This window comes from Gobius niger, assembly GCF_951799975.1.
Source record: "Gobius niger genome assembly, contig: SCAFFOLD_55, whole genome shotgun sequence".
Classification (NCBI taxonomy): Eukaryota; Metazoa; Chordata; class Actinopteri; order Gobiiformes; family Gobiidae; genus Gobius; species Gobius niger.
Window position 1 is genome coordinate 1 of NW_027639266.1, and position 26,156 is coordinate 26,156.

General features: G+C 35.5%; 1 protein-coding gene across 1 annotated transcript in view; it reads left to right on the forward strand.

Annotated features, from left to right (window-relative positions):
- Positions 1 to 3,739: 3,739 nt before the first annotated feature.
- The window catches only part of LOC306982663 (cystic fibrosis transmembrane conductance regulator-like), a gene marked incomplete at both ends in the record, with an annotated part of 31,060 nt that continues 8,643 nt past the window's right edge, over positions 3,740 to 26,156 (forward strand). The window contains 4 exon segments of the mRNA XM_079583134.1: positions 3,740 to 3,890; positions 14,573 to 14,800; positions 17,064 to 17,164; positions 24,378 to 24,605. Of these exon segments, the coding sequence (XP_079439260.1) occupies positions 3,740 to 3,890; positions 14,573 to 14,800; positions 17,064 to 17,164; positions 24,378 to 24,605 (708 nt within the window).

A 26,156-nucleotide genomic window follows, 5' to 3' on the forward strand; every position in this document is an offset into this window, starting at 1 on the left:
GATGAAAAAGTGACAAAAAATGACAAAAATATGATGAAAAAGTGACAAAAAAATGACAAAATATGATGAAAAAGTGACAAAAATATGATGAAAAAGTGACAAAAATATGATGAAAAAGTGACAAAAATATGATGAAAAAGTGACAAAAATGTGATGAAAAAGTGACAAAAAAATAATGAAAAAGTGACAAAAATATGATGAAAAAGTGACAAAAATATGATGAAAAAGTGACAAAAATATCATGAAAAAGTGACAAAAATATCATGAAAAAGTGACAAAAAAATAATGACAAAGTGGCAAAAAATGACAAAAATATGATGAAAAAGTGACAAAAATATGATGAAAAAGTGACAAAAACATGATGAAAAAGTGACAAAAATATGATGAAAAAGTGACAAAAATATGATGAAAAAGTGACAAAAACATGATGAAAAAGTGACAAAAATATGATGAAAAAGTGACAAAAATGTGATGAAAAAGTGACAAAAATATGATGAAAAAGTGACAAAAATATGATGAAAAAGTGACAAAAATATGATGAAAAAGTGACAAAAATATGATGAAAAAGTGACAAAAATATGATGAAAAAGTGACAAAAATATGATGAAAAAGTGACAAAAATATGATGAAAAAGTGACAAAAATGTGATGAAAAAGTGACAAAAAAATAATGAAAAAGTGACAAAAATATGATGAAAAAGTGACAAAAATATGATGAAAAAGTGACAAAAATATCATGAAAAAGTGACAAAAATATGATGAAAAAGTGACAAAAAAATAATGACAAAGTGGCAAAAAATGACAAAAATATGATGAAAAAGTGACAAAAATATGATGAAAAAGTGACAAAAACATGATGAAAAAGTGACAAAAATATGATGAAAAAGTGACAAAAATGTGATGAAAAAGTGGCAAAAAATGACAAAAATATGATGAAAAAGTGACAAAAATATCATGAAAAGTGACAAAAATATGATGAAAAAGTGACAAAAAAATAATGACAAAGTGGCAAAAAATGACAAAAATATGATGAAAAAGTGACAAAAATATGATGAAAAAGTGACAAAAACATGATGAAAAAGTGACAAAAATATGATGAAAAAGTGACAAAAAAATAATGACAAAGTGGCAAAAAATGACAAAAATATGATGAAAAAGTGACAAAAATATGATGAAAAAGTGACAAAAACATGATGAAAAAGTGACAAAAACATGATGAAAAAGTGACAAAAATATGATGAAAAAGTGACAAAAATATGATGAAAAAGTGACAAAAATATGATGAAAAAGTGACAAAAATGTGATGAAAAAGTGACAAAAATATGATGAAAAAGTGACAAAAATATGATGAAAAAGTGACAAAAATGTGATGAAAAAGTGACAAAAATATGATGAAAAAGTGACAAAAATATGATGAAAAAGTGACAAAAATATGATGAAAAAGTGACAAAAATATGATGAAAAAGTGACAAAAATATGATGAAAAAGTGACAAAAATATGATGAAAAAGTGACAAAAATATGATGAAAAAGTGACAAAAATGTGATGAAAAAGTGACAAAAAAATAATGAAAAAGTGACAAAAATATGATGAAAAAGTGACAAAAATATGATGAAAAAGTGACAAAAATATCATGAAAAAGTGACAAAAATATCATGAAAAAGTGACAAAAAAATAATGACAAAGTGGCAAAAAATGACAAAAATATGATGAAAAAGTGACAAAAATATGATGAAAAAGTGACAAAAACATGATGAAAAAGTGACAAAAATATGATGAAAAAGTGACAAAAATATGATGAAAAAGTGACAAAAACATGATGAAAAAGTGACAAAAATATGATGAAAAAGTGACAAAAATATGATGAAAAAGTGACAAAAATATGATGAAAAAGTGACAAAAAATATGATGAAAAAGTGACAAAAAATGACAAAAATATGATGAAAAAGTGACAAAAAAATGACAAAAATATGATGAAAAAGTGATGAAGTGCACAAAGCTCAGAGTGAGAGAGCGAGAGAGCGAGAGCCTCAGATCACGTTAAGTCTCTCAGAGCGAGAGACTTAACGTGATCTGAGGCTCTGTCAGGCGCTCAATAGAAGTTTGGATGATTTTAGTCTCTCCTTTTCATTTTTATTTAGTCTCATTTTAGTCGACTAAAATATCTGGACATTTTAGTCACAGTTTTAGTCTCATGAGAAACTTTTCATTTAGTTTTTGTCCAATTTTGACTAAAATGAAGACAAAATATTTTAGTCGACAAAACCAACACCGCTTTGAGATCGTGAAGGCAAATAAAGGTTGTTTTGGAGTTTTGGAGAAATGAGCGCGAGCTGAGAGAGAATGTGAAAGTGAGAGAACAGACGCTCTGCAGGTGAAAGACGGGCGAAAGAGCGGTGGGTTTCTATGGCGATTCTACCAGGACTTTTATTACATCTATGGACATGGCTAGGGCTGCTCGATTATTGAAAAAATAATAATCACGATTATTTTTGTCATAATTGAAATTACGATTATTCAAACGATTATTTGTTGCCTTTAAAAAAAAAAAGTGACAAAAATCCAGCAAAAAAGTGACAAAAACCCATTAAAAAAAGACAAAAATCCAGCAAAAAAAGACAAAATCCAGCAAAAAAAGTGACAAAAATCCATTAAAAAAAGACAAAAATCCAGCAAAAAAATGACAAAAATCCAGCAAAAAAAATGACAAAAATAAAAAAAAAAAGACAAAAATCCAGCAAAAAAGTGACAAAAATCCACTAAAAAAGACAAAAATCCAGCAAAAAAAGACAAAAATCCATTAAAAAAAGTGACAAAAATCCATTAAAAAAAGACAAAAATCCAGCAAAAAAGTGACAAAAAAAAAAAAAAGACTAAAATCCAGCCAAAAAAAGACAAAAATCCAGCAAAAAAATGACAAAAATCAAACAAAAAAAGACAAAAATCCAGCAAAAAAGTGACAAAAATCAAACAAAAAAGTGACAAAAATCCAAAAATTAAAAATTTGAAAAAAAAACATAATTTTTTTTTTTTTAAAAACATAAAAAAAATAATAAAAATTGAAAAAAAATATTATAATCGATTTTTTGCGATTATGCTAATTTTGTAATCGTTTACTGTTGTAATCGAAATCGTAATCGAATTTCGATTAATTGCACAGCCCTAGACATGGTTCACTTATGACAATAAACATCCTGAAGACATCGCTGAGAGCAGCTTTAAGATGATTTATAGTTTTCTAATAATACATTTTAACACCGCGTGAGTTGTATGGTCCCCGTGTCTTTTATTTATTTTATCTTGGTGATTTTATTGTTTTATTCAATGTTTTTAATTATTTTGTTGTTTTATCTATTTTATTTTTATTAATGTCTTTTACAAACTATTTATTGTTTTATGCAGGTTTTAGTATTTTTTTGTTGTTTTATTTTTAATTCTTTTTTTTTTTTGTGGTAGAGCTAATAAGTCTTGTAACTGTTTTTAGCATCTCATGTGCAGCACTTTGGAAACATTTTTGTTGGTTAAATGTGCTACACAAATAAAGTGGATTGGATTGGAAATACCTCAGTACTTTCACTGAAGTAAAACTTTTATCTCATTTACCTCATTTACCTCATTTACCTCATTTACCTCATTTACCTCACTTACCATCACCTGCAGTTTCTCAGCTTGCCTGGAGGAACCCGAGCTTCAGACGGTGCAGGAACATTCACCTCCTGGTCTGTGTTTCTCTTCTGTAGCTGACGCTGATCGTGACGGGCGCCATCTTCACCGTGTCCATAATCCGCCCGTACATCTTCATCGCCGCCATCCCGCTGGCCGCCATCTTTGTGGGGCTCCGGAAGTACTTCCTGCGGACGGGGCAGCAGCTCAAACTGCTGGAGGCTGAAGGTGAGCTCAGTGTTTTCACTTTCCCACAGGAACTGGACTGAGAGAGTCTGGGAATGTCATGGAGTTAATGTAACAGCAGGGGACTAACATTAACTCCTCTCTGCAAACACCGACCTCCCCTTTTGATCTGTCACAGAGGAGACCGGTCAGTACAAGACCAACTGTAACTGACGCATCGTCTGTGTTAGGGAAATACTAAAGGAGTCCGGAGGAGATGTGGATGGAGAGACGGGACACGGTCTGGATGTCTTACATGGTAGAAGTTTATTACCGTATTACAGGCCTGGAGACATTTGAACAGTCAACACAATGTTCAGAGCATTGATCATTCAGAGTCTGGGGATACTTCCACATGAAGAGAGCTATATAGCCTCGGTTAGACGTAGGCACTAACAGTCTACCTCTCGGACAATGTGCCACGTTGACTAGGCCACAAGTCATGTAGAAGGTCGGCGCCTGAATGTTCCCCTTTGACAGTACAATATGATAAGATTCGAAAGGAATGTGCCATGGCTGAATTAACTCTATAATTCTCCATCAGTCTGCTCTGTCCATAAATCCTGCACTTTGTCAGGTGCAAAACAACACGATAAAAACATTTCAGTGCAAGTTTTTAATCCACCTTATGTGTGGTTTTGTAGCTCTGTGATGAACAGAAGTGAAATAAACGACGATCAAAAACTTGTAAAGAGTCACAATCTGGACATTTTATATACATTATTGAGTTTCTTTTCTCTTTTTTTTAGTCTGAGGGGGCGTGGTGTTAGTTAGTGGCACGCTAGCGCAGTGGTTAGCGCTCTCGCTTCACAGCTAGAAGGTCCGGGTTCGATTCCCACCTGCACGGGGCCTTTCTGTGTGGAGTTTGCATGTTCTCCCCGTGTCTGCGTAGGTTTCCTCCGGGTACTCCGGTTTCCCCTACCACTAAAAACATGCACAATAGGCCAGGATGAATGATGTGTGTGAGTGAATGTATGGTGGTGTCAGAGGGTCCGTTGGCGCAGACGTGTGTAGTCGCGAAAGCGCCTCTGACAGTCTCCCCCAGGGGAAACTGAAGCTACAAACGTAGTTTAACCACCGAGTATGGAGTGAATGTACAACTGTCTCATGTAAAGCGCTTAGAGACTATATGTCTGTGAAAGGAGCTATATAAATAAAGATCTTCTTCTTCTTCTTAGTCTGAGGGGGCGTGGTTAGTCTGAGGGGGTGTGGTGTTCTGTAGCGAACAACCCATGTACAGATCAAAACAGTTGAGATTTTAACATTTCTCTGAGTTTTTAAATGGTTAAAATCGGACCATGGACGACTGAGAAACATCCTGTTAAAGTCTTGAATCCAGAACCAGGCTGTTTAAAGGGGGGGTATTATGCAAAATTGACTTTTTCAAGCTTTCCATCATGTTATTCTGTCATTCCCTCATTAAAAACATGGCTGAAGTGTTGCCTCGGCACATTCACGTATTTCTGAGTAATCTGTAAAAACTCTGATGGCGGCCATTTTAGGGATAGGTTTGCCTGAGTCCTCCTAGGAACGCCCCCACCTCCTGGAGACGCCTCCGAGCTTTCGTCACCAGCCGAGTAACCAACCACTGCTCCTCAGCAGAACCCCCTCCCCACTGATGCCACAGACAGCGTGTGGAGGGGGCGTGTCTAAAGGCTCAGAGGTTCTTAAAGAGACAGAGGCCTATTTCAAGACATTCACTACAGCCATTTTGAGAGAGACATTTTATACAAGGCAGTTATTCTAATTTACTGCATTTACAGACCAACAGAAGGTTTGTCATCATTGTAGTGTGATATAGACTGCAAAAAGCAGAATACCCCCTCTTTAAAAGGACATAAAGAGCATAAAAAGAGATCGAGAACACGTGTGTTTCAAAACATCTCAACAATGATGTCCTTGAAAATAGACTTGAAATAAAGATATTTAGGCATTTGCCTCTTCACATAACGTTGGTGTTATGTGAAGTGGAGAGAGGAGGAGAGAGTTCATCAGAAAGGAGAGTGTTTCATAAAACCCTAATTGTTTCTGAATCTAGAAAAAAATATGTGATTTTGATCTAAACTTGCCGCTGTTTCTCTGAGATTTCTCAGAAACTGAGGCACAGAGAATTAAACTGTTTTCACCCACGAAGAGCTCAGAGTCTCCCTTTTCAAACGAGCCACAGCCTGTGTCCACAGCTGTAACATAGAACACACTGTGGTGCTTCAAATATCATGAAAATCGGTCTGGATTGTCGGCTCTACAGCTTCTTATAGTTTTGTTGAATTTTTGTGACATTTTTGTTGCATTTTTGTCACTTTTTGATTGAGCTTTTTGTGACATTTTTGTTGAGTTTTTGTGACATTTTTGTGACATTTTTGTTGATTTTTTGATGAATTTTTGTTGAATTTTTGTTGATTTTTTGTTGAATTTTTGATGAATTTTTGTTGAATTTTTGTTGAATTTTTGTCACTTTTTGGTTGAGCTTTTTGTCACTTTTTGTTGAATTTTTGTCACATTTTTGTTGAGTTTTTGTTACATTTTTGTTGAATTTTTGCCACATTTTTGTTGAGTTTTTGTTATAGTTTTGTTGAATTTTTGTAATTTTTTGTTGAATCCCCAAAACAGCCTCAATGTGTTAAAACACGTCCACAGAAACCAAACTAAGACCGAGCCTCTGACTCTGGGCCGATAATCGCTGCATCTGCCTTTATTTTATCATTGGAATCCCATAAATGTTAGTTTTGATGTGTTTCTGTAACTGTAATAAAACAGTAATAACAGTCAGAGCAGAACTCTCCGGAAACACCCACGTACAGACGACAAACTTGAACCCCTTTCAGACTCATTGCTGTGAAGCCGGCCCCGCCCACAGGTCAGAGGTCAAACTAAGAGAAACACGGACAGAGGAAGAGCTCAGCGACAGGACGAGAACAAACCCCGGAGTCAGAAACATTTCACAAACATCGACTGGACCGGGGTGTAGAGCCGGGTCAAAGGTCAGCAACTCTTTTCCGGAAATGACAGAGAGAGAGAGAATAACACTGAATCATTTAGCTTAGCTTAGCAATTAGTCAGTTTTATTCTCCAGAGAACAGTAGAAGGCATGTGTGGCTTGGCTGTGAGTTTTGCCCGGATACCTCCTCGTTTGTCTCTTCCTTGTTTCCACTAGCGCCTCTTTTTTTTTTTTCCCAATAGTTTTGCCCATTGTTTGCCCCATTTCCCCCAACTTTTTAATTACATTTTTCATTTTTTGGGGGTTAATTTTTACCATTTTTTTCCACGCGATTTTTGCTCATTTTTTATTACTAATATTTCCCCAATTTTTTTCAGAATTTTTACCAAATTTATTCCCATCTTTTCCCTATTTTTGCCCAACTTTTCATTATTACGTTCTAATTTTTTATTTTTTATTCTAATTTTTCCCCAATTTTTCCCTCTAATTTTGCTTGATTTTTTAGCAAATTTATTCTCAATTTTTGCCCAAATTCTTTCCACAATTTTTCCTCATTTTTCCCAATTTACAGCGTCATTTCAGTCACAGGAAAAGTGTCAATATAGCAACGAAATGAAAGGAGAACAAAAAAATAAATAAAGCTACAAAAAAGGTGACAAAACGCAAGAAATAAGTGACAAAAAAAAGCAACAAATGGATGACAAAAACACAACAAAAAATGTACAAAAACACAAAAAAGTTCAGTTTTGTAGGTCTTAGCTTAGGCTTTAAGCTCCTAACGCTTTTGGATTTGGGTAAAGCTGAACTGGAGAAAATGTGCTCAGTTAAGGCGGGGGGGAAGAGGTGCAAGTACTCAAAAAGTACTTCACATTTCTTTGCAGAGCAGCCACTCAGGTCATGTATGACGTCACCCAGGGCCGGACTGGGACTGAGAAACAGCCCCGGACTCGGACCAGCCCGGCCCAAATCAGCGTAAATGTGACACTTCCACAAATACATATGTTAACCTCTTACCCCCCGCCTAAACCAAATGCATTCTGTCCTCTTTTGGCTGTGGGACACCTCATTTGAAAGCTAAGACCCACAAAACTGACCTTTTTCCTCGCGCTGTTGCTGTGTCACCTTTTGTATGTTTTTTCTTTTCTTTTTTTTGTCACATTTTTGTTGAATTTTTGTCACATTTTTGTTGAATTTTTGTCACATTTTTGTTGATTTTTTGTCACTTTTTTGTTGAATTTTTGTCACATTTTTGTTGAATTTTTGTCACATTTTTGTTGATTTTTTTGTTGGATTTTTGTTGAGTTTTCATTTTTGTTGAGTTTTTGTCCCATTTTTGTTGAATTTTTGTCACATTTTTGTTGAATTTTTGTAATTTTTTTGTTGAGTTTTTGTCACTTTTTGGTTGAATTTTTGTCACATTTTTGTTGAATTTTTGTAATTTTTTTGTTGAATTTTTGTCACTTTTTGGCTGAATTTTTGTCACTTTTTTCTTGAATTTTTGTCACATTTTTGTTGAATTTTTGTCACTTTTTGGCTGAATTTTTGTCACATTTTGTTGAATTTTTGTAATTTTTTTGTTGAGTTTTTGTCACTTTTTGGTTGAATTTTTGTCACATTTTTGTTGAATTTTTGTAATTTTTTTGTTGAGTTTTTGTCACTTTTTGGTTGAATTTTTGTCACATTTTTGTTGAATTTTTGTCACTTTTTGTTCAATTTTTGTCACTTTTTGGTTGAATTTTTGTCACATTTTTGTTGAGTTTTTGTCACATTTTTGTCACATTTTTGTTGAATTTTTAACTATTTTTTCTATCATTTATTGTTTTTCTCATGTTTTCATCCTCTTTTTCTCGCTATTTTGATGCTTTTCTTTTTAGCTTTTACATTTGGCTAAAGCTCGGTTGAGGCGGGACTGGTGGCCCTTCTGTGCATCTGGCCAGTCCGCCCCTGCTACACCTGGCATTTGTTGAAAGTGCTGCTTTACTTCGACAGTCGGGGGGGGGGGGGGTCGGCCCTCGGAAAATCGCCCCCCCCCCCCCTGCTGTAAACTGACCGCCGATGCTTCAAACTGGATTGACTTCTGTGCTGAGCTCCATCAGGGCCCGTTCTGACACTCGAGGATTCTCTGTAAATCTGTCATGGAGTCTTTAGCCGCACAGGAAGTGGAGTCCGCAGACAGGAAGTGGCTCGCACCGTGTTTGTCGGGGCTAGCGCGGCTCGCGGGATCAGCTGTCGTCATTTAGAATCCTCCCTCTCGCCGGCGCTTTCGCTTTCCAGTGTTTTCCAGAGCGAAGGTCAGACTCTGGGGTTTCCTCTGACACACGGTGGAAATAATGCGGCGCCGTCACCGAGTCACAGCGAGCGCTCGATCCAGGCGTCACATTCTGGACATGAAAACATCAAACTTTTACCAATCTGCAAAGCTCAATGAATCTGTCATGAATCAGATCTGTCAAAATCCCGGTTCCTAATGTGTTTGTGGAGCCTGTAAAGTGTATGTGTCTCCTGTCTTTAGCCGCTGCTGCTCCCACACAGGAAACGACCATATTTGGATTCAGCGTCATCTCGGTCACAGCCTTTCCTGCTACACGTGGATACCAAACATGTCAGGATTTGTGAATGAATAAGCGTGGGAAAGAGCAGGGAGACACAGACATGTTTTTAGGGCATTTAAAAAAAACTTTTCCAAACTAAATTTTCCTAACACTCCCACACTGTTCAAAAAGGTTTCTGACAAAAATAAATAAAAATAATCTAAAATGTAATAATAATTCTAACCTTTGTTTAAGCTCATATACATGATTTTGTCCCCCAATAGTTTTGCCCATTGTTTGCCCCATTTTCCCCAGCTTTTTAAATTACATTTTTCTTTTTTTTTGCCTAATTTTTCCCTGTTTTTTCCCTGTAATTTGTGCTAATTTTTTATTACTAATATTTTCCCCGTTTTTTCACCAAATTTAATGCCATCTTTTTCCCTATTTTTGCCCAACTTTTTATTGTTTTGTTCCAGTTTTTAGCATTTTTTTTCTCAATTTTTGCCCAAATTCTTTCCACAATTTTCCCTTATTTTTGCCATTTTTTCCACACATTTCTTGACATTGGAGATGAACCCGATGTTGAAAAAAGTTTCTGGAAAAAAATTTAAAAAAATAATAATCTAAAACAAAAAGAAAAATTATAATAATTCTAAACTAAAAACTTTGTTTACGCTCATACAAATGATTTTTTTTTCCCGCAATAGTTTTGCCCATTGTTTGCCCCATTTTTCAGTTTTTTTGCCTAATTTTTACCCGTTTTTTTCACGTAATTTTTTCTTACTAATATTTTCCCAGTTTTTTCATATTTTTTTACCAAATTTATTCCCATCTTTTCCCCTATTTTTGCCCAACTTTTTATTATTTTGTCCTAATTTTTGCTAAATTTCCCCCCCCAAAATGTCCCAATTTTTCCCTCCAATTTTGCTTAATTTTCAGCCAATTTATTCTCAATTTTTGCCCAAATTCTTTCCACAATTTTCCTTATTTTTGCCAATTTTTCCCACACATTTCTTGACATTGGAGATGAACCCGCTGTTGCAAATGTGCAGATCTTCCACACATTATTGTTGCTGTTTTCTTTCCTGCTACACGTGGATACCAAACATGTCAGGATTTGTGAATGAATAAGCTTGGGAAAGACCAGGGAGACACACTGACATGTTGGAGGACATTTTACAAAACTTTTTTGCTAAATTTACCTAACAGTTCCACAATGTTCAAAAAAGTTTCTGGAAATTAAATGTTTTAGTTTGTTTTTTTAATTAAATGTTTCAGTTTTTTGCCTAATTTTTACATGTTTTTTCCACGAAATTTTCTCTCATTTTTTATTACTAGTATTTTCCCAGGTTTGCCCTTTTTTCCCAGCTTTTTAAATTAAATTTTTCTGTTTTTTTTGCCTCATTTTTACCTGTTTTTTCCCTGTAATTTTTGCTAATTTTTTATTACTAATATTTTCCCAGTTTTTTCACCAAATTTATTCCCATCTTTTTCCCTATTTTTGCCCAACTTTTATTATTTTGTTCTAATTTTTTTCAATTTTTGCCCACATTTTTTCCACAGTTTTTCCTTATTTTTGCCAATTTTTCCCACACATTTCTTGACATTGGAGATGAACCCGATGTTGCAAATGTGCAGATCTTCCGAACATTATTGTTGCTTTTTTTTTTTGTTCAAAAACGTTTCTGGAAAAAAATAAAATAATAATAATCTAAAACAAAAAGAAAAATAATAATAATTCTAAACTAAAAACTCTTTGTTTACGCTCATATAAATGATTTTTTTTTCCCGCAATAGTTTTGCCCATTGTTTGCCTCATTTTCCCCAACTGTTTTTATACATTTTTCCCTTTTTTTGCCTAATTTTTTATTACTAATATTTTCCCAGTTTTTTCATATTTTTTTACCAATTTATTCTCATCTTTTTCCCTATTTTTGCCCAACTTTTTATTACTTTTGCTAAATTTACCTAACAGTGCCTCAATGTTCAAAAAGGTTTCTGGAAATTAAATGTTTCAGTTTTTTGCCTAATTTTTACCTGTTTTTTCCACAATTTTTTTCTCATGTTTTATTACTAGTATTTTCCCAGTTTTTTCATAATTTTTGCCAAATTTATTCCCATCTTTTTCCCTATTTTTGCTCAACTTTTTATTATTTTGTTCAAATTTTTACTCCATTGATTTTACTATTCCTCCCCCCAAAATGTTCCCTCTAATTTTGCTTATTTTTTAGAAAATTTATTCTCAATTTTTGCCCAAATTCTTCCCACAATTTTTCCTTATTTTTGCCAATTTTTCCCTTGACATTGGAGATGAACCCAAATTTACAATATCGGGTTCATCTCCAATGTGTAAAAGAAATGTGTAAAAAATTGGCAAAAAAAGGGAAAAAATATGGGAAGAATTTGGACAAAAAATGCAAATAAATTCACTAAAAATGAAGCAAAATTAGGGGAGAAAAGTAAAAAAAAAAGAAAAACGGAGGAAAAAATAAAAAAAGTTGGGCAAAAATTGGGGAAAATGTAGGGGAAAAAATAGGGGGAGAAAATTGGGGAAAATTATGAAAAAATTTGGAAAATAGGGAAAATATTAGTATTAAAAAATGAGAAACAATTGCATGGAAAAAAATGGGTAAAAATTAGGCCAAAAAAAAAAGGAAAAATTATGGGAAGAATTTGGACAAAAAATGCAAATAAATTTACTAAAAATGAAGCAAAATTAGGGGGGAAAAGTAAAAAAAAAAACGGAGGAAAAAATAAAAAAAATTGGCAAAAGTTGGGCAAAAATTGGCGAAAATGTAGGGGGAAAAATAGGGGGGGGGGGGGGGAATTGGGGGAAATTAAGGGAAAAGTAGGGAAAGATGGGGAATAAATTTGGCCAAAAATATGAGCAAAATTACGTGAAAAAAAGCGGAAGAAAATGGATGGATGGATTACTTGACATTGGAGATGAACCCAAATTTACAATATCGGGTTCATCTCCAATGTGTAAAAGAAATGTGTAAAAAATTGGCAAAAAAAGGGAAAAATTATGGGAAGAATTTGGACAAAAAATGCAAATAAATTTACTGAAAAATGAAGCAAAATTAGGGGGGGAAATTGGGGGGAAAAGTTAAAAAAAAAATGGAGGAAAAAAAAAAAGTTGGGAAAAAATAGGGGGAGAAAATTGGGGAAAATTATGAAAAAATTTGGAAAATAGGGAAAATATTAGTAATAAAAAATGAGAACGTGGAACAAAAACGGGTAAAAATTAGGCAAAAAAAAAAGGAAAAATTATGGGAAGAATTTGGACAAAAAATGCAAATAAATTTACTAAAAATGAAGCAAAATTAGGGGAGAAAAGTAAAAAAATATATATATAATTGGGCAAAAGTTGGTCAAAAGTTGGCGAAAATGTAGGGGAAAAAATAGGGGTGGGGAAATTGGGGAAAAGTAGGGAAAGATGGGGAATAAATTTGGGAAAAGTTATGAAAAAATTGGGAAAATAGGGGAAATATTAGTGATAAAAAAATGAGCAAAAATTATGTGAAAAAAAATCGTGAAAACAAGTAAAAATTGAGCGAAAAAAAGAAAGAAATGTAATACAAAAGTTGGGGGAAATGGGGCAAACAATGGGCAAAACTAAGGAAAAATTGTGAGAAGAATTTGTACAAAAATTGGGAATAAATTTGCTAAACAATTAAGCAAAATTAGGGAAATCTGGAAATGAAAAAAGAAACAGGAAAAATTTGAAAAAAAAAAAAAATTGGGCAAAAATTGGGGGGAAATTTTTGGGAAAATTAAGGGAAAAGTAGGGAAAGATGAGGAATAAATTTGGTAAAAATTATGAAAAAAAATTGAAAATATTAGTGATAAAAAAAATCAGCAAAATTATGTGAAAAAAAGCGGAAGAAAATGGATGGATGGATTACTTGACATTGGAGATGAACCCAAATTTACAATATCGGGTTCATCTCCAATGTGTAAAAGAAATGTGTAAAAAATTGGCAAAAAAAAAGGAAAAATTATGGGAAGAATTTGGGCAAAAAATGCAAATAAATTCACTGAAAAATGAAGCAAAATCAGGGGGGGAAATTGGGGGGGAAAGTAAAAAAAAAATGGAGGAAAAAAAAAAAGTTGGGCAAAAATAGGGGAAAATGTAGGGGAAAAAATAGGGGGAGAAAATTGGGGAAAATTATGAAAAAATTTGGAAAATAGGGAAAATATTAGTAATAAAAAATGAGAAACAATTGCATGGAAAAAAATGGGTAATAATTAGGCAAAAAAAAGAGGAAAAATTATGGGAAGAATTTGGACAAAAAATGCAAATAAATTTACTAAAAATGAAGCAAAATTAGGGGTGAAAAGTAAAAAAAAAAATGGAGGAAAAATTTAAAAAAATAAATTGGGCAAAAGTTGGGCAAAAGTTGGCGAAAATGTAGGGGAAAAAATAGGGGTGGGGAAATTGGGGGAAATTAAGGGAAAAGTAGGGAAAGATGGGGAATAAATTTGGTAAAAATTCTGAAAAAATTGGGAAAACAGGGGAAATATTAGTGATAAAAAATGAGCAAAAATTACGTGAAACAAATCGTGAAAACAAGTAAAAATTGAGCGAAAAAAAAGAAAGAAATGTAATACAAAAGTTTGGGGAAATGGGGCAAACAATGGGCAAAACTAAGGAAAAATTGTGGGAAAAATTTGGACAAAAATTTGGAATAAATTTACTGAAAAATGAAGCAAAATTAGGGGTGAAAATTGGGGGGAAAAGTAAAAAAAAAAAAAAAAATGGAGGAAAAAAAGAAAATAAAAAGTTGGGCAAAAATTGGGGAAAAATGGGGGGAAAAATTGGGGGAAATTAAGGGAAAAGTAGGGAAAGATGGGGAATACATTTGGTAAAAATTATGAAAAAATTGGGAAAACATTAGTGATAAAAAAATGAGCAAAAATTATGTGAAAAAAAATCGTGAAAACAAGTAAAAATTGAGCGGGAAAAAAAGGAAAAATGTAATACAAAAGTTGGGGGAAATGGGGCAAACAATGGGCAAAACTATTGGGGAAAAAAACATTTATTTGAGCTTAAACAAAGTCACTTCCTTAATTAATTTTTTTTCGATTCCAGTGGAACCTAAGATCCCAGAATGGCATCGTTTAACGTTACCCAGCCCTAATGAAGGGAGAGTCTGTTCTGTTTCTAACTCTTGACATTTGTGTCTAAACTGTCCTCACCCCCGTGTCTCCAGCTCGCAGCCCGATCTTCTCCCACCTCATCATCTCCCTGCGGGGGCTGTGGACCATCCGGGCGTTCGGGCGACAGACGTACTTCGAGATGCTGTTCCACAAAGCCCTGAACACGCACACGGCCACGTGGTTCCACTACCTGTCCACGCTGCGCTGGTTCCTGTTCCGCTGCGACATGATCTTCGTGCTCTTCTTCACCGCCGCCGCCTTCATCGCCGTCGGGACCAACCGTGAGTGTTAACGCCCGGGACGGGTAGATATCGAACATCTGGGGGAGAGCATTGGATGATTCTCGAAAAGTCGGCAACTGTACATTCTCAATAGGGTTGAGGTCGGGGGAGGAGGGGGTCCACATCATGAGTTTCTCTCTTTTTATGCCCATAGCCAAAAATTCAACAAAAATTCAACAAAAATTCAACAAAAATTCAACAAAAATTCAACAAAAATTCAACAAAAATTCAACAAAAATTCAACAAAAATTCAACAAAAATTAGACAAAAATTCAACAAAAATTAGACAAAAATTAGACAAAAATTAGACACAAATTCAACAAAAAAGTGACAAAAATTCAACAAAAATGTGACAAAAATTCAACCAAAATTCAACCAAAATTCAACCAAAATTAGAAAAAAATTAGACAAAAATTCAACAAAAATGTGACAAAAATTCAACAAAAATGTGACAAAAATTCAACTAAAATTCAACTAAAATTTGACAAAAATTCAACTAAAATTTGACAAAAATTTGACAAAAAATTGACAAAAGTTTGACAAAAACTCAACAAAAAAGTGACAAAAATTCAACAAAAAAGTGACAAAAATTCAACAAAAATGTGACAAAAATTCAACAAAAATGTGACAAAAATTCAACAAAAACTCAACAAAAAAGTGACAAAAATTCAACAAAAATGTGACAAAAATTCAGTGATGCAGAGGTAGATAGAAGACAGTGGTCAGTCAGAAAGGGGGCATTTTCACACCTTCAGGGATCCTAAAGGGGCCGACCAGCTCTCTCCTCATGACTCTGGCCCAAAACATGACTCCGCCCCCTCCTTACTGACGTCACAGCCTTGTTGGGACATGGTGGCCATTCACCTCCATCCACTACTCCAGGGGGAGGCAAGTTTGTGTCATGGACCGATTTTCTTCATTGCCAAAACACCAAGGGCTGAACCTCAACATTGTGGCCTAAAGTAAAGAACTTTTTTTCTGCAAATGCCAAAGTTTTACATCAGTGGTTCCCAAGTCGCGACCCAACGTTACCCTCGGATGACGGGCCCAAATAACCCAAATTAAACCTTAATTTGTCATATATCGTACAAAATGTTGTGTTTTCCCACACAAGTTTTTATTGAACAAGCAGTAGATATCCCTTTAAAAACTGAAATTCCATGCAGTTTCAGCTGGAAAATATTGAAAAAAAAGTTCCCCATGGACTCGCGACCCCCTGAAAAAGGTTCCGCGACCCACTTTTGGGTCCCGACCCACAAGTTGAGAATCACCGTTTTGCGTTACACACTGTAGGACCAAGTTTGGATATTTTCCCTGGGCATTTTTAAAATACTGACACTATTTCTTGCATTTTTAGAGCACTGTAAAAGGAATGTGATCTCTTATTTGCATAATAATCTTAGTCAAAATCATCTTGAGGGCCAGAGTTTCTGTGCTGGAGGGCCGGATTTAGCCCGCGGGCCTGACGTTGCCTACCCCTGCACTACTCATCTGACCATCCAGGGTCACACGGCCTCATCAGTGAACAAGACTGTTGGAAAATGAGTCTTCATGTATTTCTGGTCAGCTTCGGTGAACAGTTTAGGGGAGGCCGGATAGAAGGTTTATGCACAACTGCAGCCTCTCGAGTTCTTCATGTTCGGGAGACTCCAGCTTTGTAGCAGCTGTTCTCTTAATCTGATGTATTTGTCTGGAAGAAACCCTCCTCATTGTGCCTTTATCTGCACAAACCCGTGGGTCTCTGAGTCAGCCACAAATCTCTTAACAGTTCGATGATTACGCTTCATCTTTTATGAAATATCGAAGGTTTTCATACCTAGACCAAGGCATTCAACTGTTTCACACTTTTCATCAGCAGATCCTTTTTCTTTCCCTTATTGCTTGAAAATGATGATCTGCTTAATAAAGTGGATCTGAGTGGATGAAGCTGCGCTCTCCTCCTCATGAAGGGCCGTGTTGTTGGGACTGAGGTTAAGAACAGAAACGCTCCGGGGCCGTTCTGGGCCTTTAAACGTGTTTACGTCGGATCAGACTCATTTTACGGTTCATTACATTTAAATCAGGAGAAACTAAAGACTTGGGACCAAAGGAAAACCCCACGAGGAGAACCAGGAGCAAGGCATGTGTTTGTGTTTATGAGGACTTTGTGAAGATAAAAATCACTCATGATGATGCTTTTGTCAAGAAACTTTAAGCCAAACTGGTGGTCGGTGCAGGTGGGGGTTAAGAGGTTAAACAGCCCTGCTCTCATGTCTCTCCTCAGGCGATAAACCCGGGGACATCGGGATCATCGTGGCGCTGGCGATGCTGATCCTCGGGACGTTTCAGTGGGCCGTGATCACCAGCATCACCGTGGACGGACTGGTGAGACTCACACACGTCACAGACCAGTGAGCTGGCGCCCTCTGGTGGGCGTGGAAGAACGAGCCTGAACTTAAAACGACAAACAAAACTACAGGGCTTCAGCTTTCTGCAAAAATTAGACAAAAATTCAACAAAAATTCAACAAAAATATGACAAAAATTCAACAAAAAATAGACAAAAATTAGACAAAAAAGTGATAAAAATTCAACAAAAATATGACAAAAATTCAACAAAAAAGTGACAAAAATTCAACAAAAATTCAACAAAAAAGTGACAAAAATTCAACAAAAATGTGACAAAAATTCAACAAAAATGTGACAAAAATTCAACAAAAAAGTGACAAAAATTCAACAAAAAAGTGACAAAAATTCAACAAAAAAGTGACAAAAATTCAACAAAAATTCAACAAAAAAGTGACAAAAATTCAACAAAAATGTGACAAAAATTCAACAAAAAAGTGACAAAAATTCAACAAAAAAGTGACAAAAATTCAACAAAAAAGTGACAAAAATTCAACAAAAATTCAACAAAAAAGTGACAAAAATTCAACAAAAATGTGACAAAAATTCAACAAAAAAGTGACAAAAATTCAACAAAAAAGTGACAAAAATTCAACAAAAAAGTGACAAAAATTCAACAAAAATTCAACAAAAAAGTGACAAAAATTCAACAAAAATGTGACAAAAATTCAACAAAAAAGTGACAAAAATTCAACAAAAAAGTGACAAAAATTCAACAAAAAAGTGACAAAAATTCAACAAAAAAGTGACAAAAATTCAACAAAAAAGTGACAAAAATTCAACAAAAATGTGACAAAAATTCAACAAAAAAGTGACAAAAATTCAACAAAAATGTGACAAAAATTCAACAAAAATATGACAAAAATTCAACAAAAATGTGACAAAAATTCAACAAAAATGTGACAAAAATTCAACAAAAAAGTGAAAAAAAACTCAACAAAAATTCAACAAAAATTCAACAAAAATTCAACAAAAATTCAACAAAAATTCAACAAAAACTCAACAAAAATATGACAAAAATTCTACAAAAATTCTACAAAAAAGTGACAAAAATTCAACAAAAATGTGACAAAAATTCAACAGAAATGTGACAATAATTCACCAAAAAAGTGACAAAAATTCAACAAAAATTCAACAAAAATTCAACAAAAATTCAACAAAAATTCAACAAAAATGTGACAAAAATTCAACAAAAATTCAACAAAAACTCAACAAAAATATGACAAAAATTCAACAAAAATTCTACAAAAAAGTGACAAAAATTCAACAAAAATGTGACAAAAATTCAACAGAAATGTGACAATAATTCACCAAAAAAGTGACAAAAATTCAACAAAAATTCAACAAAAATTCAAAAAAAACTCAACAAAAATTCAACAAAAATTCAACAAAAATTCAACAAAAACTCAACAAAAATATGACAAAAATTCTACAAAAATTCTACAAAAAAGTGACAAAAATTCAACAAAAATGTGACAAAAATTCAACAGAAATGTGACAATAATTCACCAAAAAAGTGACAAAAATTCAACAAAAATTCAACAAAAATTCAACAAAAATTCAACAAAAATTCAACAAAAATGTGACAAAAATTCAACAAAAACTCAACAAAAATATGACAAAAATTCTACAAAAATTCTACAAAAAAGTGACAAAAATTCAACAAAAATGTGACAAAAATTCAACAGAAATGTGACAATAATTCACCAAAAAAGTGACAAAAATTCAACAAAAATTCAACAAAAATTCAACAAAAATTCAACAAAAACTCAACAAAAATGTGACAAAAATTCAACAAAAATTCAACAAAAATTCAACAAAAACTCAACAAAAATATGACAAAAATTCAACAAAAATTCTACAAAAAAGTGACAAAAATTCAACAAAAATGTGACAAAAATTCAACAGAAATGTGACAATAATTCACCAAAAAAGTGACAAAAATTCAACAAAAATTCAACAAAAATTCAACAAAAATTCAACAAAAATTCAACAAAAATTCAACAAAAATTCAACAAAAATTCAACAAAAATTCAACAAAAATGTGACAAAAATTCAACAAAAATTCAACAAAAACTCAACAAAAATATGACAAAAATTCAACAAAAATTCTACAAAAAAGTGACAAAAATTCACCAAAAAAGTGACAAAAATTCAACAAAAATTCAACAAAAATTCAAAAAAAACTCAACAAAAATTCAACAAAAATTCAACAAAAATTCAACAAAAACTCAACAAAAATATGACAAAAATTCTACAAAAATTCTACAAAAAAGTGACAAAAATTCAACAAAAATGTGACAAAAATTCAACAGAAATGTGACAATAATTCACCAAAAAAGTGACAAAAATTCAACAAAAATTCAACAAAAATTCAACAAAAATTCAACAAAAATGTGACAAAAATTCAACAAAAATTCAACAAAAACTCAACAAAAATATGACAAAAATTCAACAAAAATTCTACAAAAAAGTGACAAAAATTCAACAAAAATGTGACAAAAATTCAACAGAAATGTGACAATAATTCACCAAAAAAGTGACAAAAATTCAACAAAAATTCAACAAAAATTCAACAAAAATTCAACAAAAATTCAACTAAAAGTTCAACATAAATTAGACAAAAAGTTCAGCAAAAATGAGACAAAAAATCTACAAAAATGTGACAAAAGTTCAACAAAAATGTGACAAAAATGAGACAAAAGTATCATTTCTACCAGTGTGAGTTTGAATGTGCTGCTCCCTGAATTAATGAAGATTTTTAATGTTTCTAAACCCATGAGTGCTTCAGTCTTTTTTCAAAGTAACGGAATACTTTACTTAATAGTATATATAGTTCAGTATTCTGTTACGTAAGAGTTCTATCCATCACTGGCACTGTGTGAACGGGAATCACAATCATAAAACTCATGTGTAAAATATCTGTTAGGCCCAATATCCCCCTTCCCTTTAGCCCGAGCCCTGCACCAAAACCGAGGCTCAGGGCCGACAACTAAACAGATGTGGGGGAGATTAAAGATGCACTATGTAACTTTTTATGTGACCCATTAGTGACTTGGGGGTTTTATAGGAGCAGCTCGGCACCTTTCCGTTCCCTCACAGTGGCCTCTAGGATTCTCAAAGTCAAAGTCAGGAGTCAAAGTTTTTTGTTTTTGTACAAACACCTAAAAACAATGAATCGTGGAGTGTCTTAAAGTCGACTGTGAGGGAAAGCAAAGGTGCCGAGCTGCTCCCATGAAGACACGAGTCACTATAGTCAAATACGTGCAAATCTTAAAGGATCTATATCCTGCTATTTTAGCCATTCCAAAGTTAAGTGTAGGCATTTATATGAATGATTGTACCTCTACCAATATGGAGCACTCATTTTTGTGATAAATATAAGTGTTTTCTGGAGGTATTTTTCAAACCCGGAAGACACAACGCTTCGATTCAGTTAACTCCGCCCCCTCTCTGTTAACTCCGCCCCCTCTCTCCGCACATACTTTACCGTAATATAAATAAACAGCAATAAGTGAAGTTACTTTACGATGCAGTTATATAGAGTTGACATCTGCAACACAGCTTCATAAATGGCTAACACACACACGCTAATATGCTAACACACATGCTAATATGCTAACACACAAGCTAACCCGCGTTTGGATTGACTCACCCTCTGCTCCATCGCTGTTTACATTATGGGACTCGCGTTGGTTATAAAAGTTAATCCACTTTGGTTCTGGCGAAGGTTCACAAACATCCATCAGAGACAGTCACAGAAAAACAATATTTTGGTGAAAGTCGCCGAATCCCGGAGAAAAAAAACAGCTTCTAAGAGAGTGGCCTCTTCTTGAAAAAGGTTGAATAAACTCCCGTCCTCGTAGCCAAACGCGCTTCTTTTTCTCCGTGACATTATCGTTAGGTAAGAATAAAGAACAGGTGTGTCCAGAGTAGGTTATAACGAGCTCCATCTTCAGCTGCAGCGCAAACAAGAAATACAACAGAAATAATGAAAAAGCTGTTTTACAAATTAAAATCCGTCCGTAAGCATAGAATTAAGACATTACATTACAGACGTCGAGCACTTCCGTTCCGCTGTGACGACACAACTGAACACTCAGTCGTTCACCAGGAGAGGGCGGAGCCTCAGAGAGCAGGAGGGCGGAGCTTCAGAGAGCAGGAGGGCGGAGCCTCAGAGAGCAGGATTCAGGAGGATTACTGAGAGCTGCGTGAATGAAGCCGCAAACCACTCTGGGGAAATAGCATAACAACATGGCTAACAGCTCCAAAAAGTCGATTTTGAGATTTTTTTTTCCACTTAAGATGCATAGTGCACCTTTAAAGGGACTATGCGTTTGTTAATTTTTATTTTTTTATTTTTTTATTGTCACCTCCATATTTTTTTTTATTATTATTTATTTTATTAACTGAAAGAATACAAACTCTCGCTGAGACTTGAACAAAGGCTAGGGGGCGAACAAGGCTCTCAAAACACAAGCATTCAGCAAAATAAAATATTTACAATAATGGAGCAAATTCTTTTAAAATAAAAGCAGTTTTGAAAGTTGGGGGCTGATTGTCCGTGCAGTTTTCCAGACTTTTAGTGTTTTTAGGGAGCTGTAAAACATTTTAAATTCACTGATAAACCCTCCATTTGCAGCAAGGAATATGATATTCAGCTAAAAGCACAATAATATTAATGACATCTGATAATGAAGGGTCCAAATGCGTTTGTTAAGTGTGACGTCACGACTTCCGCTTCCGGGTCCTAGCATACCGGCTAATATGCGAGAAAAAAAACATTAAAAACTCTTTAATACAACAATCAATATGTCTGAAACTCATCATAGAGTTACTGAACCTAGGGCTGTGCAATTAATCGAAATTCGATTACGATTTCGATTACAACAGTAAACGATTACAAAATTAGCATAATCGCAAAAAATCGCGTATAATTTTTTGTTTTTTTTGTTCGTTTTTTTTATTTTTTTTTCAAATTTTTAATTTTGGGATTTTTGTCACTTTTCTGATGGATTTTTGTCTTTTTTGGGGGGATTTTTGACACTTTTTTGATGGATTTTTGTCTTTTTTCTGCTGGATTTTTGTCACTTTTGCTGGATTTTTGTCACTTTTTTGATGGATTTTTGTCTTTTTTGGGGGGATTTTTGTCACTTTTTTGCTGGATTTTTGTCTTTTTTTGATGTTTTTTTTTAAAGGCAACAAATAATCGTTTGAATAATCGTGATTTCAATTATGACAAAAATAATAATTATTTTTTCAATAATCGAGCAGCCCTAACTGAACCTACTTATTTCTCAGGCTCATGAGCCAAAAATGCTGAACCTACTGCTAAAAAAGTAATATTTAGTAAAGTCGGTACTTCCGGTTTAGTGGAGATAAATGCTAACGAGCAGCAGCTACGCTAACCCCGGAAGTACCGACTTTAGTAAATAATACTTTATTAGCAGTAGGTTCAGCATTTTTGGCTCATGGTTCTGATAAATAAGTCTGTTAAGTAACTCCCCGTTGAGTTTCACAAATATTGATTGTGGTTTTAAAGTGGGAGTATTATGCAAAATGGACTTTTTCAAGCTTTACATCATGTTATTCTGTCATTCCCTCATTAAAAACATGCCTGAAGTGTTGCCTTGGCACATTCACGTATTTCTGAGTAATCTGTAAAAACTCTGATGGCGGCCATTTTAGGGATAGGTTTGCCTGAGTCCTCCTAGGAACGCCCCCACCTCCTGGAGACGCCTCCGAGCTTTGGTCACCAGCCGAGTAACCAACCACTGCTCCTCAGCAGAACCCCCTCCCCACTGATGCCACAGACAGCTTGTGGAGGGGGCGTGTCGGAAAGGTGTCATATAGACTGGTGCTATGGGACTGAAAAAAGCAGAACACCCCCTCTTTAACAAACGTACAGAGTTTAAAAATGTTAAAATTCTGTATTTTCCTCCCCCTACATCAGGGGTGGCTAACTAGTCAGAGACCAAGAGCTGGAATTTTCAACCTTGATCCTGTGAAGAGCCACAAAGGCACCAACCATTAGCGAGATCCAGGGGTGGTACTTTATTGTGATTAAATATAATGAGACTGTTGGTTTTACTCCTAACCAAGACTGAAATAAATATATATTAAATAAACTGACATTTTGTTCTGTTCTGACTGGGACAGAATTAGATTTTTTTTTTTAATGCTGGGGTGTGTTTGTATGGGGGGCCCTGCCCACTGAGCCCCCTTTTCTGATTCGCCCCTGGCCTGTGCGCTCTGTGCCTGCAGCTCGGTCCTGACTGGACTGTGCAGAGAGAAGGCTCTCTAGGCTGCACAAAGTTCATAAACTTTAATGAGGAGCCTCTGGAGGACGTCTGAGGTTCTTTTTTAAGTTGTATTTGTTACAGTTTCTGTCACATGTGAAAGAAAAGTCATGACTTTGCGTATTTCCGCGATACGTGATGTCGCGCTTCGCATCATATGCTTCATTAGAGCTCCTCTTTTTTCCATTTCCTAATTTTGATCTTTTTCTGTGAATATGAGGCCAAATTTCATCAAATAATGAGTAGGCTGATCAGAAACCTGAAAAGCAGAAGCTGATCCCAGAGCCACGATCTGCCTGCCTGTTGTTTAACCTACATCCTGCTTGAGGCAGGCACCTTTTCACGCCGCCTCGAAAACGAGGGTGATACGGGCTCTCATTCATGTAGAGATGGAAACCGGGTCTGTAGGAGCATGGTGGGATTTTTGGTCAAGATTCGTAAAGACTGTTTTACAGTTTATGGGAAATATGTACCAAGACTCTTGTAAAGAGCAGCATTGTATTATCCAGTCATGCAAAGAGCCGCACTCTGATTGGCCAAGAGCCGCGTGTTTGCCACCCCTGCCCTACATGTTCCTCCATGTCCTAATGTGTAGAATGAGCTCAGACGTGTTCACCACAACTGCCTCTAAAATCCTGCACTGTCGCTCAGAAAGGTGTTAAATCGGGTCTGAAGTGCCGTCATGCAGGAGCTTAAAGGAATAGGCCACCGTTTTTACATACTGAGATATGCTCTTACCTCACTTTAGCGGAGTTAATAAAACGGTGGCCTATTCCTTTAATATAGAAGCTGCAGTTACACGTATGACCAGAGGTGGCAGTAGTGAGTATAAAATGACCAACTTGCATCTAGTCTCTTTAAGCAAGCCTGTCTCCGCCTCTGTCTCCGCCTCAGATGCGCTCCGTGGACCGCGTGTTCAAGTTCATCGACCTCCCGTCAGAGGAGCCGGTCCAGGGGAAGTCCGGCCGCGGAGCTCCAGACCTGGTCCTGGAGAACCCTCACGTCCAGGACTACTGGCCCAACCGCGGACAGATGGACGTGCAGGGCCTGACCGTCAAGTACACGGAGGCGGGGCGCGCCGTGCTCAGCGACATCAGCTTCAGCGTGGAGGCGGGGCATAGCGTGAGTACTAATACTGCAGTACTTCAGGGGGACACGCGAGTATAAATACTACTACTATGGGGCTACTTCATTACTTACTTACTTCCTTCCTTCTTTCCTTATTGCTCAGTCGTGTTTTCGTTATAGTCCTCTGTCTTCAGGTGGGTTTGCTCGGGCGTGTTTTATTTAAAGTCCTTCCTTCCTTCCTTCTTTCCTTCTTTCCTTCTTTCCTTCCTTCCTTCTTTCCTTCATTCCTTTCCTTCCTTCCTTTCTTCCTTCTTTCCTTCTTTCCTTCCTTCCTTCTTTCCTTCCTTCCTTCCTTCTTTCTTTCCTTCTTTCCTTCCTTCCTTCCTTCTTCCTGCCTTCCTTCTTTCCTTCTTTCTTTCCTTCTTTCTTTCCTTCTTCCTTCTTTCCTTCCTTCCTTCCTTCCTTCTTCCTTTCCTTCTTTCCTTCCTTCTTTCCTTCTTTCTTTCCTTCTTTCTTTCCTTCTTCCTTCTTTCCTTCCTTCTTCCTTCCTTCCTTCTTCTTTCTTTCCTTCCTTCCTTCTTCCTTCCTTCCTTCTTCCTTCTTTCCTTCCTTCCTTCCTTCCTTCTTCCTTTCCTTCTTTCCTTCTTTCTTTCCTTCTTTCCTTCCTTCTTTCCTTCCTTCTTTCCTTCCTTCCTTCTTTCCTTCTTTCCTTCCTTCTTTCCTTCCTTCTTTCCTTCCTTCCTTCTTTCCTTCTTTCCTTCCTTCTTTCCTTCTTCCTTCCTTCTTCCTTCTTTCCTTCCTTCCTTCCTTCTTCCTTTCCTTCTTTCCTTCCTTTCTTTCCTTCCTTCTTTCCTTCTTTCCTTCCTTCCTTCCTTCCTTTCTTTCCTTCTTTCTTTCCTTCTTTCTTTCCTTCTTCCTTCTTTCCTTCCTTCTTCCTTCCTTCCTTCTTTCCTTCTTTCCTTCCTTCTTTCCTTCTTCCTTCTTTCCTTCCTTCCTTCCTTCCTTCTTCCTTTCCTTCTTTCCTTCCTTCTTTCCTTCCTTCTTTCTTTCCTTCTTTCCTTCCTTCTTTCCTTCCTTCTTTCCTTCCTTCCTTCTTTCCTTCTTTCCTTCCTTCTTTCCTTCTTCCTTCCTTCTTCCTTCTTTCCTTCCTTCCTTCCTTCCTTCTTCCTTCTTTCCTTCCTTTCTTTCCTTCCTTCTTTCCTTCTTTCCTTCCTTCTTTCCTTCCTTCCTTCTTCCTTCCTTCCTTCCTTCCTTTCTTTCCTCCTCCCTTTCTTTCTTTCTTTCTTTCTTTCTTCCTTTCTTTCCTTCCTTCTTCCTTCCTTCCTTCCTTTCTTTCCTCCTCCCTTTCTTTCTTTCTTTCTTTCTTTCTTTCTTTCTTTCTTTCTTTCCTTTCTTCCCTTCCTTCTGCTCGGGCGTGTTTTCGTTACAGTCCTCTGTCTTCAGGTGGGTTTGCTCGGGCGTGTTTTCGTTATAGTCCTCTGTCTTCAGGTGGGGTTGCTCGGGCGTGTTTTCGTTATACTCCTCTGTCTTCAGGTGGGTTTGCTCGGGCGTGTTGTAGTTAAAGTCCTCTGTCTTCAGGTGGGTTTGCTCGGGCGTGTTTTCGTT